The sequence below is a fragment of the Mercenaria mercenaria genome, chromosome 3, assembly GCF_021730395.1.
Source record: "Mercenaria mercenaria strain notata chromosome 3, MADL_Memer_1, whole genome shotgun sequence".
Classification (NCBI taxonomy): domain Eukaryota; kingdom Metazoa; phylum Mollusca; class Bivalvia; order Venerida; family Veneridae; genus Mercenaria; species Mercenaria mercenaria.
This window is the reverse complement of record NC_069363.1, coordinates 73,667,708-73,681,364: the sequence shown is the minus strand read 5'-3', so window position 1 is coordinate 73,681,364 and position 13,657 is coordinate 73,667,708. Positions and strand designations below refer to the sequence as shown.

The 13,657-nt window shown below is 36.0% G+C and overlaps 1 protein-coding gene across 2 annotated transcripts in view; it reads left to right on the top strand.

Moving 5' to 3' along the window:
- The window catches only part of LOC123524396 (uncharacterized), a 49,655-nt gene extending 36,391 nt beyond the window's left edge, over nt 1-13,264 (top strand). The window contains exons 2-5 of one of the 2 annotated variants that reach the window (XM_053538901.1): nt 5,263-5,880; nt 6,350-6,409; nt 7,889-8,293; nt 9,097-13,264. In XM_053538901.1, coding sequence (XP_053394876.1) covers nt 5,263-5,880; nt 6,350-6,409; nt 7,889-8,293; nt 9,097-10,796 — 2,783 coding nt within the window. In that variant the 3' untranslated portion in view covers nt 10,797-13,264. Of the gene's footprint in view, nt 1-5,262; nt 5,881-6,349; nt 6,410-7,873; nt 8,294-9,096 lie in introns of both variants that reach the window. The other variant, XM_045302561.2, reaches the window with a different exon arrangement.
- Nucleotides 13,265-13,657: the final 393 nt, after the last annotated feature.

Sequence of the window (13,657 nt, the reverse complement as noted above, 5' to 3'; positions counted from 1 at the left end):
GGTATATAGGAGTGAGCTTGTCGGTCGGTCGGTCCGTTGGTTTTGCATGGATTCCGGATGATAACTCAAGGAAGGCTTGACCAATTTAAATAATTTTTGGTACACAGGTGTAACATCAGAAAATACAGGTCAAGTTCGAATTTGAGGTCAGTAGATCATAGGTCAAGGTCACAGTGACCCTGAACAGTTAAATGGTTTCCGGATGATAACTTGAGAACGCTTGGGTCTAGGATCATAAATTTAGGTACACAGGTGTAACATCAGAAAATGCAGGTCAAGTTCGACTTTGAGATATGTAGGTCAAAGGTCAAGGTCACAGTGACTCGGAACAGTTAAACGGTTTCCGGATGATAACTTGAGAACGCTTGGGCTTAGGATCATAAATTTTGGTACACATGTTTAACATCATAAAATGCAGGTCAAATTTGACTTTGAGGTCTGTAGATCAAATGTCAAGGTCACAGTGACTCGGAACAGTTAAACGGTTTCCGGATGATAACTTGAGAATGCTTGGGCCTAGGATCATGAAAATTGATGGGGAGGTTGGTTATCACTAGCAGATGACCCCTAATGATTTTGAGGTCAGTAGGTCACAGGTCAAGGTCACAGTGACCCGGAACATTTAAACAGTTTTTGGACAATAACTTGAGAATGCTTGGGACTAGGATCAGGAAACTTAATCTGGAGGTTGGTCATGTCAAGCAGATGACCCGTACTGATTTTGAGTTCCAAAGGTCAAAGGTCATTTAAACCTTTTACGGACAATAACTTGAGACCGCTTGGGCGGAGGATCGTGAAATTTCATAGGGAGGTTGATCATGACTAGCAGATGACCTCTATTGATTTTGTGGTCAGTAGGTCAAAGGTCAAGTTCGGCTTTGACATTGGCTTAGTTCTGTGACAAGGCCATATTGTGGAGGTATAATTCGTCACTCCTGTGACAACTCTAGTTCATACAGTACTACTTTTCACTACTTTTGTCTGTATAAATGTAAAAAAAGAACGAGTCAGTGTTGTAACAAGCTAATTGTCATAATAATTTAAGACTTAGAAGTTAAAAATGAATTAAATGATAAATTTTCAGAAATATGTTCAGGAAATACTTAAAGTTGTGGGTATGCACAGCAAATAGCATGCAGTTCTCTCTAACGGAAATTGATTCCACATTTTAGCTCGACTGAAAAATAATGAGAGCTATCCTACTTGCCCTGGTGTCGGTGTCGTCGTCGTCACAGTTTGGTTAAAGGATTGTGTGCAAAATCAAATCTCAGGTGCCATTGCATTCATATGACTGGAACTTTTACACAAGGCTTCCTAGTAGGCAAACCTACTGCAATAACCACGTAAATAAGTCTTTTGACTTTGATACAACTTACGACCCTTTTTTCAGCTTAGAAAAGTTGGTTAAAGATTTTCGTGGAACTAAATTTCAAACTATATCTCAGGAACAAATCTATGTTTTTGATTGAAACTTCAAATAAACCTTCTTAGTTATCAGACCTACTGACACATCCAAGTAAGATAACGTCATAAAATTTTATTCAAATCATGCCTTTTTCAACCCGCCGTGGGCTAATGCAATTTCACCATATTGACTCAATGGCTTTTCACAGTAAATTTGTAGGTGTGTTTATGTCCAATAACTTTCTATTCGGACTTTCCATAATTGTTAATTTGTTTGGTATTTGTAATTTTCCTCTCGTTTCTTTATATATGATGTGTGTAACATTTTCATAGATGTCAATACCTTAATTTCCCATTGAGAGTACGGCGTTTATATTTTATTTTAGCAATAAATACACATCTTGCTAGCAACATATTCAAGCAAAGGACTTAAAATAACAAAATCGTTGGTGTATTTTATAGAATTACAGTATTTCCTTTCGTCTGATGATACATATTTCTTCCCCCATTGCGTACTTCGCTTTCAGATGAACGAGAATAGCGGCTGGTTGTAACCGTAAAGTCAATGTACCCATGTTTCGCACTGTACGCGGTTTCACACACCCGGCAAATTCGTGTTTTTCGCGAAAGAAAAGCAGAAAATTAAACAATTAAGATATTGAGTAAAGTAACAAAAGAATGACACATCAGCTCTTAAAAGCATACAAAAGCTATCTTGCCGGCAATCTATATATTTATTTTTTTATCACATGCATCAAAAGAATTATCGAAATATTTGTATGCATTTGAAGGCAATGATGCGTGTTCAAACACATCAATAGATAGCTTACTTGTGCATTTATTAAAATGAACAAAATAATTATGATCATAAGGGATTCATTGTCACGGTTTGAACGTTGCATATTGATCATATCTCTATGCATAATTTAGGTTTTTTTGCTTTTATAGAAGAAATTAAACATTTGTGTTTCTTTTTTCTCTATTTCATAGCGCACTTTTTTCATCAATCGATAGTCAGTGCTTTATGTAGAGTCATTTTCTTCATATGGTGATCTCCAAAGCTAAATAGATAGTCCCAATGGCTTGACTAGCATGATGACTAGCATGTGACAAGGTGGCTAATCCGATTTCGGTCAAAAAATGGATTTGTTACAAGCTTCAGCATGTTTGTGTTAACTAAGCGCTTAACACAAGTTAAATCATTAGAAGTATTATTGAAATTAGAATTACTTACTCTGGCTGCACAGCCAAGGTTTCGTTTCATATTGCTGTAATAAACTGATATTAGTCAAATACAGGTGTACAACTAGATATTAGATATTATATTGAAACAAAAAGAAATACTCAGTTTTTAAACATTCTCAGCATAAAAGGATGTGGGGGTGGTAATTACAAATGTTATCATATTGTATATTGTTGAGGGTAGGTAACAAAATTAGGTTTTCTAACAATAAATTTCGACATCACTTAACTTTCAGACCAACACATTTATGTGCTTAGCAAATTTTATGGGTTGCTCAGGTGAGTTTTTCTGATCGCTCGATGTCAGGCGTCCGTCGTCTGGTCGTCTGTCGTCTGTCGCCCGTCAACATTTAGCTTGTGTATGCGATAGAGGCTGTATTTTTCAACTGATCTTCATGAAATTTGGTCAGAATGATTACCTTGATAAAATCGAGGCCGAGTTCGAAAATGGGTCATCTGGGTTCAAAAGCTAGGTCACTTGGTCAAATCAAGGAAAAACATTGTGTATGCGATAGAGGCTGTATTTTTCAATTGATCTTCATGAATTTTGGTCAGAATGATAACCTTGATAAAATCTAGGCCGAGTTTGAAAATGGGTTACCTGGGGTCAAAAACTAGGTCACTAGTTCAAATCAAGGTAAAACCTTGTGTATGCAATAGAGGCTGTATTCTTCAATTGATCTTCTCGAATTTTAGTCAGAATGATAACCTTGATGAATTCTAGCATGTGTTTGAAAATGGGTCATCTGGGGTCAAAAACTAGGTCACTAGGGCAAAACAAAGAAAAGCCTTGTGTATGCGATAGAGGCTGTATTTTTCAACTGATCTTCAAGAAATTTTGTCAGAATGATAACCTTGATAAAATCTAGGAGAAATTTGAAAATAAGGCATATGGGGTCAAAAACTAGGTCACTATGTCAAATCAAAGAAAAACCTTGTGTATGCGATAGAGGCTGTATTTTTCAATTGATCTTCATGAATTTTAGTCAAAATGATTGCCTTGATAAAATCTAGGGAAGGTTGGAATATTGGTCATCTGGGGTAAAAATCTAGGTCCCTAGGTCAAATCAAAGAAAAACCTTGTGTATGCGATAGAGGCTGTATTTTTCAACTGATCTTCGTGAAATTTTGTTAAAGTGATTGTCTTGATCAAATCGCGGCCAGGTTTGAAAATGGTTTATCTGGGATCAAAAACTAGGTCACTAGTTCAAATGAAAGAAAAACCTTGTGTATACGATAGAGGCTGTATTTTTCAATTGATCTTCAGGAAATTTTGTCAGAATGATGGCCTTGATGAAATCTAGGTCAAGTTTGAATATGGGTTATCTGGAGTCAAAAACTAGGTTACTAGGTCAAATCAAAGAAAAAACCTTGTGTTTGCAATAGAGGTTGTATTTTTCAATTGATTCTCATAAAATTTTGTCATAATGATTGATTTAATGAAATCTAGGTCGAGTTTGAATATGGGTCATCTGGGGTCAAAAAGTAGGTCACTAGGTCAGTTCAAAGATTAATCTTGTGTATGCGATAGAGACTATTTTTCAATTGATCTTGATGAAATCTAGGTCAAGTTTGAATATGGGTCAACTGTGGTCAAAAACTAGGTCACTAGGTCAAATCAAAGAAAAACCTGGTGTATGCAATAGAGACTGTATTTTTCAATTGGTCTTCATGAAATTTGGTCAGAATGATTGCCTTGATAAAATCTAGGTCGAGTTTGAATATGGGTCATCTGGGGTCAAAAAGTAGGTCACTAGGTCAATTCAAAGATAAATCTTGTGTATGCGATAGAGACTGTATTTTTCAATTGATCTTCGTGAAATTTGATCAGAATGATTGCCTTGATAAAATCTAGGTCAAGTTCAAATATGGGTCATATGGGGTCAAAAGCTAGGTCACTAGGTGATATCTAAGAAAATACTTGTTTAAACACGAGAGACCTCATTTTTGGTCCAATCTTAATGAAAATTGGCCAGAATATTTGTTTACATAAAATCACTAGGTTAAACATGTTTACACTGTTATGGTGTGTTTCCCAGGTGAGCGACCTAGGGCCATCTTAAAAAAGCTTGGCCCTCTTGTTTGTTGTTGTTGTTATTGTTTTTTTTTTTGTGTTGTTGTTGTTTTGTTGTTGTTGTTTTCTTTGTGTGTGTTTTTTTTTTCTTAACACAAATATGATCATGCCAAGCAAAACGTGTGCGTGTCTGCAAAAAAATCACTTCTACATATTATCAAAGAATTAAAATTCTGGTTATAAAATGTCTAAAAATGGTTAAAAATGAAATTGATGAGTAGTTTTACTTTAAGTAGGTGGTTGCGTTTTCGTTTTTAATGTTTTGAATAACTTTGGCGTGATTACGTGAAAATAGTGCTGTCAATTTAATTATGTTTAAAATACTAACCTCAACATAATCATTGCTTGAACTCGGAGGTTTTCTAGCATTTTTTCTGATTTCAAGGAGAGTAGTACTAAATGTTTTTAAGAAATGAAAAGTGCTACTAATCAAATATACTTTACCGAGCTATAGTCAACACATTCAAGTATACACACGTTCTAACTGTGAAATATCTTGGATGGTCTTGGACTTACGGCACTTTCTTTTCATGTAATTGCAGACCAAGTAAAAATGTCACAACGTAAAGAATGGTACGGTCGGCTAACTCTTCTCTTGTTCGGATGTGTAACGAAATGGAGCAGACGCTTGGTGATGAAATGCGTGAAAGATTCGTCACCTGGAGACCACGAACCATATCCTTGGGAAGTTAAGCATTTCTTGAAGCACAACAGAGGAAAGATTTTGCGCTCAGATCATGGATCTCGCAAAAGAGATAAGATGTTTAATCGTGGCGGAAATGGAGATATCAACATTGAGGACTGGGATCTTTCGCTCTGCTGTTTCGTCTTACAAAAAATTTGTCAACTCCCGTCAAATATAGCTGAAGACATCAAATATGTAAGAAAAGTCCGCAACCAATTGTGTCATGCTCCAAGACCAGAGCTGCAGGAACACAGATACGATAAATGTATGTACAAACTTAGCCAAATACTTCAGACAGGACTGGCGTTTATTGATGATACTGATTTGAAAGAAAAAACAATGGAAGACTTTGAAGACTGCAAGACAGGGCGGTTTAGTTTAGATGTAGACATGTGTACTGATATGAATAAACAATGGCGGCAACAGGAAGCGGAATTAGGCGAAATCAAGACAGGTCTTGATCAAGACGATAAAGGTGATTAATTTATCGCGAGTGAGTGAGTGAATGAATGATTGAGCGAGTAGTTTCATGTCATTAATTTTTTGTGATTATTTGAACATTAACTGTCTTATTTGTAATTCTCACTGTTTTAAAACGCGAAGAGTATCAAAATGTTAGTTTCATTGGTACACAACTTCACCAATATCCAGAAAAGAATGAATTATCTGTAATCGGAAAATCACAGTAAAAATGTACTTCAAATGCATATTACACCAGAAACATAAAGCTAAACACCCACCATATAAAACATATTTCGATTTTTCTGAAACAAACAAAAACATTCTTCGTAACACACTTACAACTTTCGTATTTGTAAATATCTTCAATGAACATCATTTTTTATGCATTCGTATTTCAGTGTATTACAATTCATCGCTATTGGTTTACTATAAAATGTTTGAAGTCTCAGGTAAGCACTTAAGTAACAGATTGTGCATTTCAGAGGAAGTAATTGCTGTTACAAGACGAGACAGTGTAATACTATCGAATCAGGCAGTCCCAAGTAAGTACTTTAGATTTTTATATGACCGAAGGGACGTATTATGTTATGGTTCCGGTGTCCGTCTGTCCGTCCGTCCGTTAGAAATTTCGTGTCCGCTCTGTAACTCTTGAACCCCTTGATGGATTTCAAAGAAACTTGACACAAATGTTCACTACACCAAGACGACGCGCAGAGCGCATGTTTTGCATGTGTCATTTTAAGGTCAAGGTCACGCTTAGGGGTCAAAGGTCATATGAGTGTGTTTCGTGTCCGCTCTTGTAACTCTTGAACTGCTTAAAAGATTTCAAAGAAACTTGGCATAAATGTTCACCACACTGAGACAACGTGCAGAGTGCTTGTTTCGGATGACTAGCTTCAAGGTCAAGGTCACACTTAGGAGTGAAATGTCATATGAGTGTGTTTCGTGTCCGCTCTAACGCTTGAACTGCTTGAATGATTTCAAAGAAACTTGGCACAAATGTTCACCACACTGAGGTGACGTGCAGAGCGCATGTTTTGGATGACTCGCTTCAAGGTCAAGGTCACACTAAGGGGTCAAAGGTCATATATGACTTTGCTTTGTGTATATTGCTCTGCATTGCAGTGCTCTTGTTTTTATTTGGCAGATTCATTTTTGTTGTCTTACGATATTTTTTTAATTACTTCCCTTTTTTGTTACTATAAATAGCTTATTTTGAAACTTTTTTATTATTGGCCGTAGGGAAAAACCGAGACCACTTTTCTGTGGTACAACATGGATGGTACATCCAATTTTTAGATGTATTTTGACATAACTTTACCTGGTAAGAATTTTTTGTGGACTTAGAAATTAATTTTTTTGGAATTTCTTCTTTTTTGTTGTTCCTGTCCTTTGGGCTTCAACAGTCAAGTTCTTTAAATTTTTCTCCCATCCTCTGATGTAAGCCTTCGTGCGTATATTGCCCCTCTTGGTGACGCTCTTGTTTATTTGTTTTGTTGAGTTTAGACAGCGAATGTTAAGTTGCATGTACCCAGCTTATTTCATATGGCGAATCAAGTTGGGTAAATTTCCAGACTTTCCTTTATCAAATATACAAGAAGACTCAAGAATTCTGTTCATGGGAGGTAATTAAGTGTGTAACACTCACCACGCCTTCTAGCTCCGAATGAAGTTTTATAATATAGATACGCTGAATTGACCCAATGGTCCTGACAATATAGCAACACCAAACCGAAGTACTCAAAGAATTTAGAGAATTTAAAGAGGCGAGATGCGGCAACATAAGGACTGTTCATGTGATATTTGATAAAATCTGTAAGAAAAGTATTTATACTCATGCAATGTAAGCAATTAGAATAATAACAAGCTCTGTTTGAATAAGACGGTTAGCCAGCTTAGTAGCTTCTGCAGCTACTATTTGACCTCCATGATATGGATGTCTATTCATGTTGGCGACTATATTAAATAACTTGTTTCTTTTAAGAGGCGATGTTTGACTCTTGTAGATCGTTCCTTTTTAGACGCTTCTGTTGAACTCGTTCTGACGGGATGCACGGACGACAACCGAACTAATATATCTGAGCTCCTTGTCAGTCTGTTTAATAAAAACTTATCAAAGAACAAAGCTATTTACAGTCAGCAGTCACAGGAGCAAGTGGAAATCATTCAAGACGCTGTTTCTGCAACAGTTACCTCACTCATGTCTGATGGAATAGAAATAATATCTGCAAAGAAGAAATGCGTCAGCCTTACCATAAGGTGTAAATCATTCTTCGCCCTTGCATCTTTATTGAAAGAATGTGTCACGGGGGAAATGACGCAGAAATTTGACGCAGTGGCAGTGGCATTACGGAAGGCTTACGGTCATTGTGAGCTATGTGTTGTTATCTATGAGGATGAATTCTGGAAATGCATTATGGAGACAGGTAAATATCATACTCGTATGTAACGTAACTAACACACATGGATCTTAATTCTGTTTTTATATTTTTTACATACACCGTAAATTGAGGTACCTAGAAAATATAATATTTACATAGTAGCAAAAATAGTACCTCGATAGTGAGAAGACGTCATATTATATTTGTTTAATAGGTTATATAAATGAACATTTAATTTTCCATATTTAAGCAAAACAAGTCTGATTTTGAACTAGTTAATTTGCATCAACGATCAAAAATGTCTAAATTATTCGGAACAAAACCTAACTGATACAGACATTTTTTTCGGACCAATAAAGTTATTTTACCAATTTATTCAAGACTTTAACATGAAAATTGTATATGATATTATATATCTCGTATGAGAGAGGTGTTGGAGGCATTAAATTACGATGTCAGCATTACTTTAGAACTCTAAACCTAATTAATGTATTGCTTTGTCAATATTGTTTATTCAGAATAATTGGAGAATATTGTTGAAATACCGTAAACTGTTCAATGATAGAGCATTTACAATATTTGACTAAGAAGCTGATACGTATACAAGAAGTATGCTGACGCCTAAACGCGATAACGAACGTAAAGGGCGTAAATCAGTATAGTTTGAGATCATTTCAGACAAACAGAGGGTATTTTCAATATTGAGGTAGTTACGAGCGATTTATGTTTTCTGATTGTAACAATACGTTCATAATTGTAGCAGTATTAACTGTGTTACTAAACATTCTTTATTAACTGGGAAGTTCTGTAAGCTTGTGTATAGGAATTATTGTACCAATTGTTTACAGATACTTCAAATGAGACAGATAGCGAGACCATTGGTCATGGGTATGAAAAGCACACAGAAATGAAATCAAGCAAAACTAGTGAACACGAAAATGGGAGCCGGTCTCTTTCCGTTGATAAGTCTGCAGCAGAAAGTGAACTGGGTCATAACTTAGTGGATACGTATGTCAAAAATGAAAGTTCCAACAAAGAAATCAAGAATCAGGTTGAACAACAAGAATTTGAATTTGAGAAATGCAAATTGCATACAACCAAAGTAGTAGAATGTTTTTGTAGTCGCCACGACGTGCTTTGTTGTACAATTTGTGTTGTATCTGAGCATTCAAAGTGTGGGGAAAATGTTATATACATTCCTAACGAAGTTCGTGCCACCGACGTGGCTGACAGTCCAGAGCTAAAAACGGTAACAAATAAACTCAAAGCTCTTACTGAAAGAACAAATTACAGTCAAGCTCGTGTAAAATTGAATAGAAAAGCCATCGATGCTTATAAAGGTGATACAAAATCGTATATAAACCAGTTACAAAAAGAAGTGAATGAACGCTTTGAACAGATGAAGTGTGAAATTGATGAAAAATTGAACGATTTCAGGAGAGAGGACACTGAAAGTATGGAGGCCCTGGATTCGTATTGTTCCTCTGTCTTAAAAATGTTAGAAGGAGAAACAAATGAAATCGCTGAAGTAGAGAAAAGCAGGAATATGTGTCAACTGTATGTAACTATGAAGAAACAAAAGATGAACGCGTTCAAGCTTGAGCAACATGTGAAAGAAATTGAGAATAAAAACAAAATACATCGATATGAATTTCAGCCAGATTCTAAACTTGTTGATTTATTACAAGGAAAACTGGAAGGTATAGGTCGCATTATAACACGTGAAGCCAAGACATACAAAGCAAGGCATGTAATCAATATTGACATAACTGCACAAGAAGACAATGACTCTAGCAAATGTTGTATTTCGGGAATAACAGTTCTGTCTGATGAGTATCTTGTAGCCAGTGATTCCGAAAATAAACTTATGAAGCTAGTATGCATCAAGAAAAACAAAGTCAAGTCGTCCGTTTTGCTAATGTCCTCTCCAGCAGATTTAACTGCAATTAATGAAAAAGAAATCGTCGTTGCACTTCCGGATGCGAACATTTTGCAGTTTGTGACATTATCAGATGAAATCAACTTGAAGGCCGATCGAAGAATTTCAGTAGATCAAGCATGTTACGGTGTAGCTTATCATGATAGCAAGTTGATTGTTTCCTTTATCCCAAAAACGTATTTGCGACCGAGCACAGTACAAATTCTAGATATGTCTGGAAAAACACTGAAGTGCATATATCAAACGTGGATTGGAAGTCCGGGTTACCTTACCATCAATAGCTCAACAGGTAACCTGTACATATCGGACTGGTATAATGCAACCGTGACTAGCTTGTCTCTGGACGGCACCGTAAAGGCAGTGTTTTCGAACAAGAACACGAGAAAGCCAAGTGGTATTATTCACGACTCAGAAGGGTATGTTTATGTATGTGGTCGTAAAACTAACAACATCATTCAGTTGTCTGCTGACTGCAAAGAAGTTCAGATACTAGAAGGACTTGAGGCAAATGTGCTAGAACCTGTTAGCTTAGCCTTCAGTAAGGGTGAGCAAAGGATGTACGTAGGAATGGATAGTAGTAAGGTCATCAAAGCATTCTATCTGATATGATGAGTTCACATAATAAGACAAAAGGGACAAAATTCTGCCGTCGGCTTCATTTTCTAAATTTGCCGTTACTTATTTTTCTTTTCAAATGTTGTTGAACCTTCTCTATAAATTTTGACTTTGACTAAAGTGTTAATAATGTAATATAATAGTTTCCACTGAGAGACTTTGATTCAAATATTTATATGGTTACATATATATAGATATGTTTTCATGTTGTTCCTTTACGTTGTGTGTCAGAACTCTGTAAATATTGCAGTCTATTGTAAATATGTTCAGCTTTTCCTGTAAATTGAAAGGAATGAAGTATCTATCTGTTTACCTATAATTCAGGGTACGTAACTAACTCTTTTCTACCAGTCTAACATGAGCAATCTGTGAACCCTGTGATTACCTAGATACATTTTATGTAAGCTTGCTCCAGTTCTTAACGAAATATTAGATCGCATGTCGTTTATCTTTCAAACAATATGGTGTTATCATAGCGATTTCATATATCTTTTAACAGATAAAGACTTTGTTTAAAGGCACCTGCCTCAAGATAGTTCGAAAACAAGCCAAAAATTTTTTTAGATATCTGGAAATTAATGCCGTGTTTCTTAAGAATCTTTGAAACTCAATTATTGACAGATTGTATGTTACGAAAACACACGAGAACTAGTTGTTTTTACTACTTTTTACGATGAAAATCGAAAAGCGTTTGTAACGCTTTACTCTAGGTAAATTGCCTCGATTATAAATATCTAAATATCTATATTTAACGCACATTGAACACTTAATCCTCTACAGCAGTATTGGTAACGACAGCGGAAACTTCTTTATTGCCGCGGCGGTCTGGGTTCGATTCCCGACGCGGTCATCTTTTTAGCTCACCTGAGCACCAGGTGAGTTATTGTGATCGCTCGATGTCCGGCGTCCGGCGTCTGTCTGTCTGTATGCTGTCGTCTGTCGCTTGTCTGTCTGTCAACATTTAGCTTGTGTATAGAGTCTGTATTTTTCAAATGATATTCATAAAATTTTGTCAGAATGATAACCTTGATGAAGTCTAGGCCAAGTTCGAAAATGGGTCATCTGGGATTAAAAACCTAGGTCACTAGGTCAGATCAAAGAAAACATTGTGTTAGAGATAGAAGCTGTATTTTTCAATTAGTCTTCATGAGTTTTGGTCGGAATGATTACCTTGATGAAATCTAGGCCGAGTTTGAAAATGAGTTATCTGGGATCAAAAACTAGGTCACTAGGTCAAATCAAAGGAAAACCTTGTGTAGGTGATAGAGGGTGTATTTTTCAATTAATCTTCATGAATTTTGGTCAGAATGTATGCCTTAATGAAATTTAGGTCAAGTTCGAATTTAGTTTACCTGGGATCAAAAAATAGGTCACTAGATCAAATCAAAGGAAAAAACTTGTGTATGCGATAGGGGCTGCATTTTACACTTGATTTTCATGAAATATTGTGATATTGGTTGCCTTGATGAAATCTAGGTCAAGTTCGAATATTGGTAGTCTGGGTCAAAAACTAGGTCACTAGGTCAAATCAAAGAAAATACTTGTTTATACTAAAGATTTTTGATCCAATTTTAATGATAATTGGTCAGAGTATTTTTTCCATGAAATCACTAGATCAAATATGTTTACACTGTTATGGTGTGTTTCTCAGGTGAGCGACCTAGGGCCATCTTGGCCCTCTTGTTTAATATAATATCAAGTTAACATATGTCGTGCGCTCGAGATAAATTACCGAGCGACGAGATAAGATGTCCGGCTCTGGAGTTAAGATGTATTGTGTTCGAGTAAAAATCTAGCGATCTAGAAAAAAGATGTCGGTCAGTCGGAATAAGAGATCGTGCGCTCGAGAAAAGATGTCGAGCGCTCGGTATAATGTGTTGTGCGCAAAAGGTGATAAGTCGAGCGCTTGAGATGTTTTTCTTCCAACAAGAGGGTCTTCATGTTCTGCGTTTCGCAGCTCTGGCAGATATAGAAAAGATATTTAAGCAAGTCTAGGCCATTAGCAGTCATGTTTTTTTTTTCACAGACCAAATAGCTCTATGAAAAATCATTTGTGACGCATTTTTTTTTAATACATATAAGAAAAAATGTCAAAGTGTGATCTTGTATGCAGAGTGTGTTTTTATTATATAAAGCTATGTTATCTTGTTAAAGTATTGTGTGATCCTGTCTACCGAGCGTGTTATTTATCAGTAGGACACGAATATAAGAAGCTACAAACTTACTCTCACACTTGAAGGCATGTTGTTTTAACCACGATAAGAAGTGACCTAGATTTAAACCATATCTCAGTAGGAGTGGCCTATGCGAACCCTAAGATTTATGCCAGAAATCGGTTTATGTCTGGCATTTCCAAGATTTATGCTAGCGCTGATAATTAAAAAACATACCAGTTTATAAACAGATTGTACTTTGTACCTTTGAAATATGTCAAAATATTAAACACACAAAACGAACACAAATTCAACATTATTTTATGAATCCTATTATACATAATGACTTTAACATATCTGTCTTTAGTAAAAGCCCAGTCCCAGATTAAGACTATTCACTTGCAGTGAACATTACGAAAGCTAACAAGAGCTGTCACTGGAGACAGCGCCACCGACTATGTCGTTGCAGGATAGAGAAACTGGACATATCTGAGGAAACTGGAGCTGTCACTGGAGTGTTTAATGACTCCAATGGTAGATGAAGATATTGCACAATAGCTTGAATCTGTGTCAAAAATATTAAGTATTAAATATTAAGAGAGGTAAAGATAAAGTGTAAACTTCTCAAATTTATATCTGAAAATAAAATATGTGTCAGAAACCATTTGATGCTGAATATCATGCTTGAGTCTGCCTTTGCAA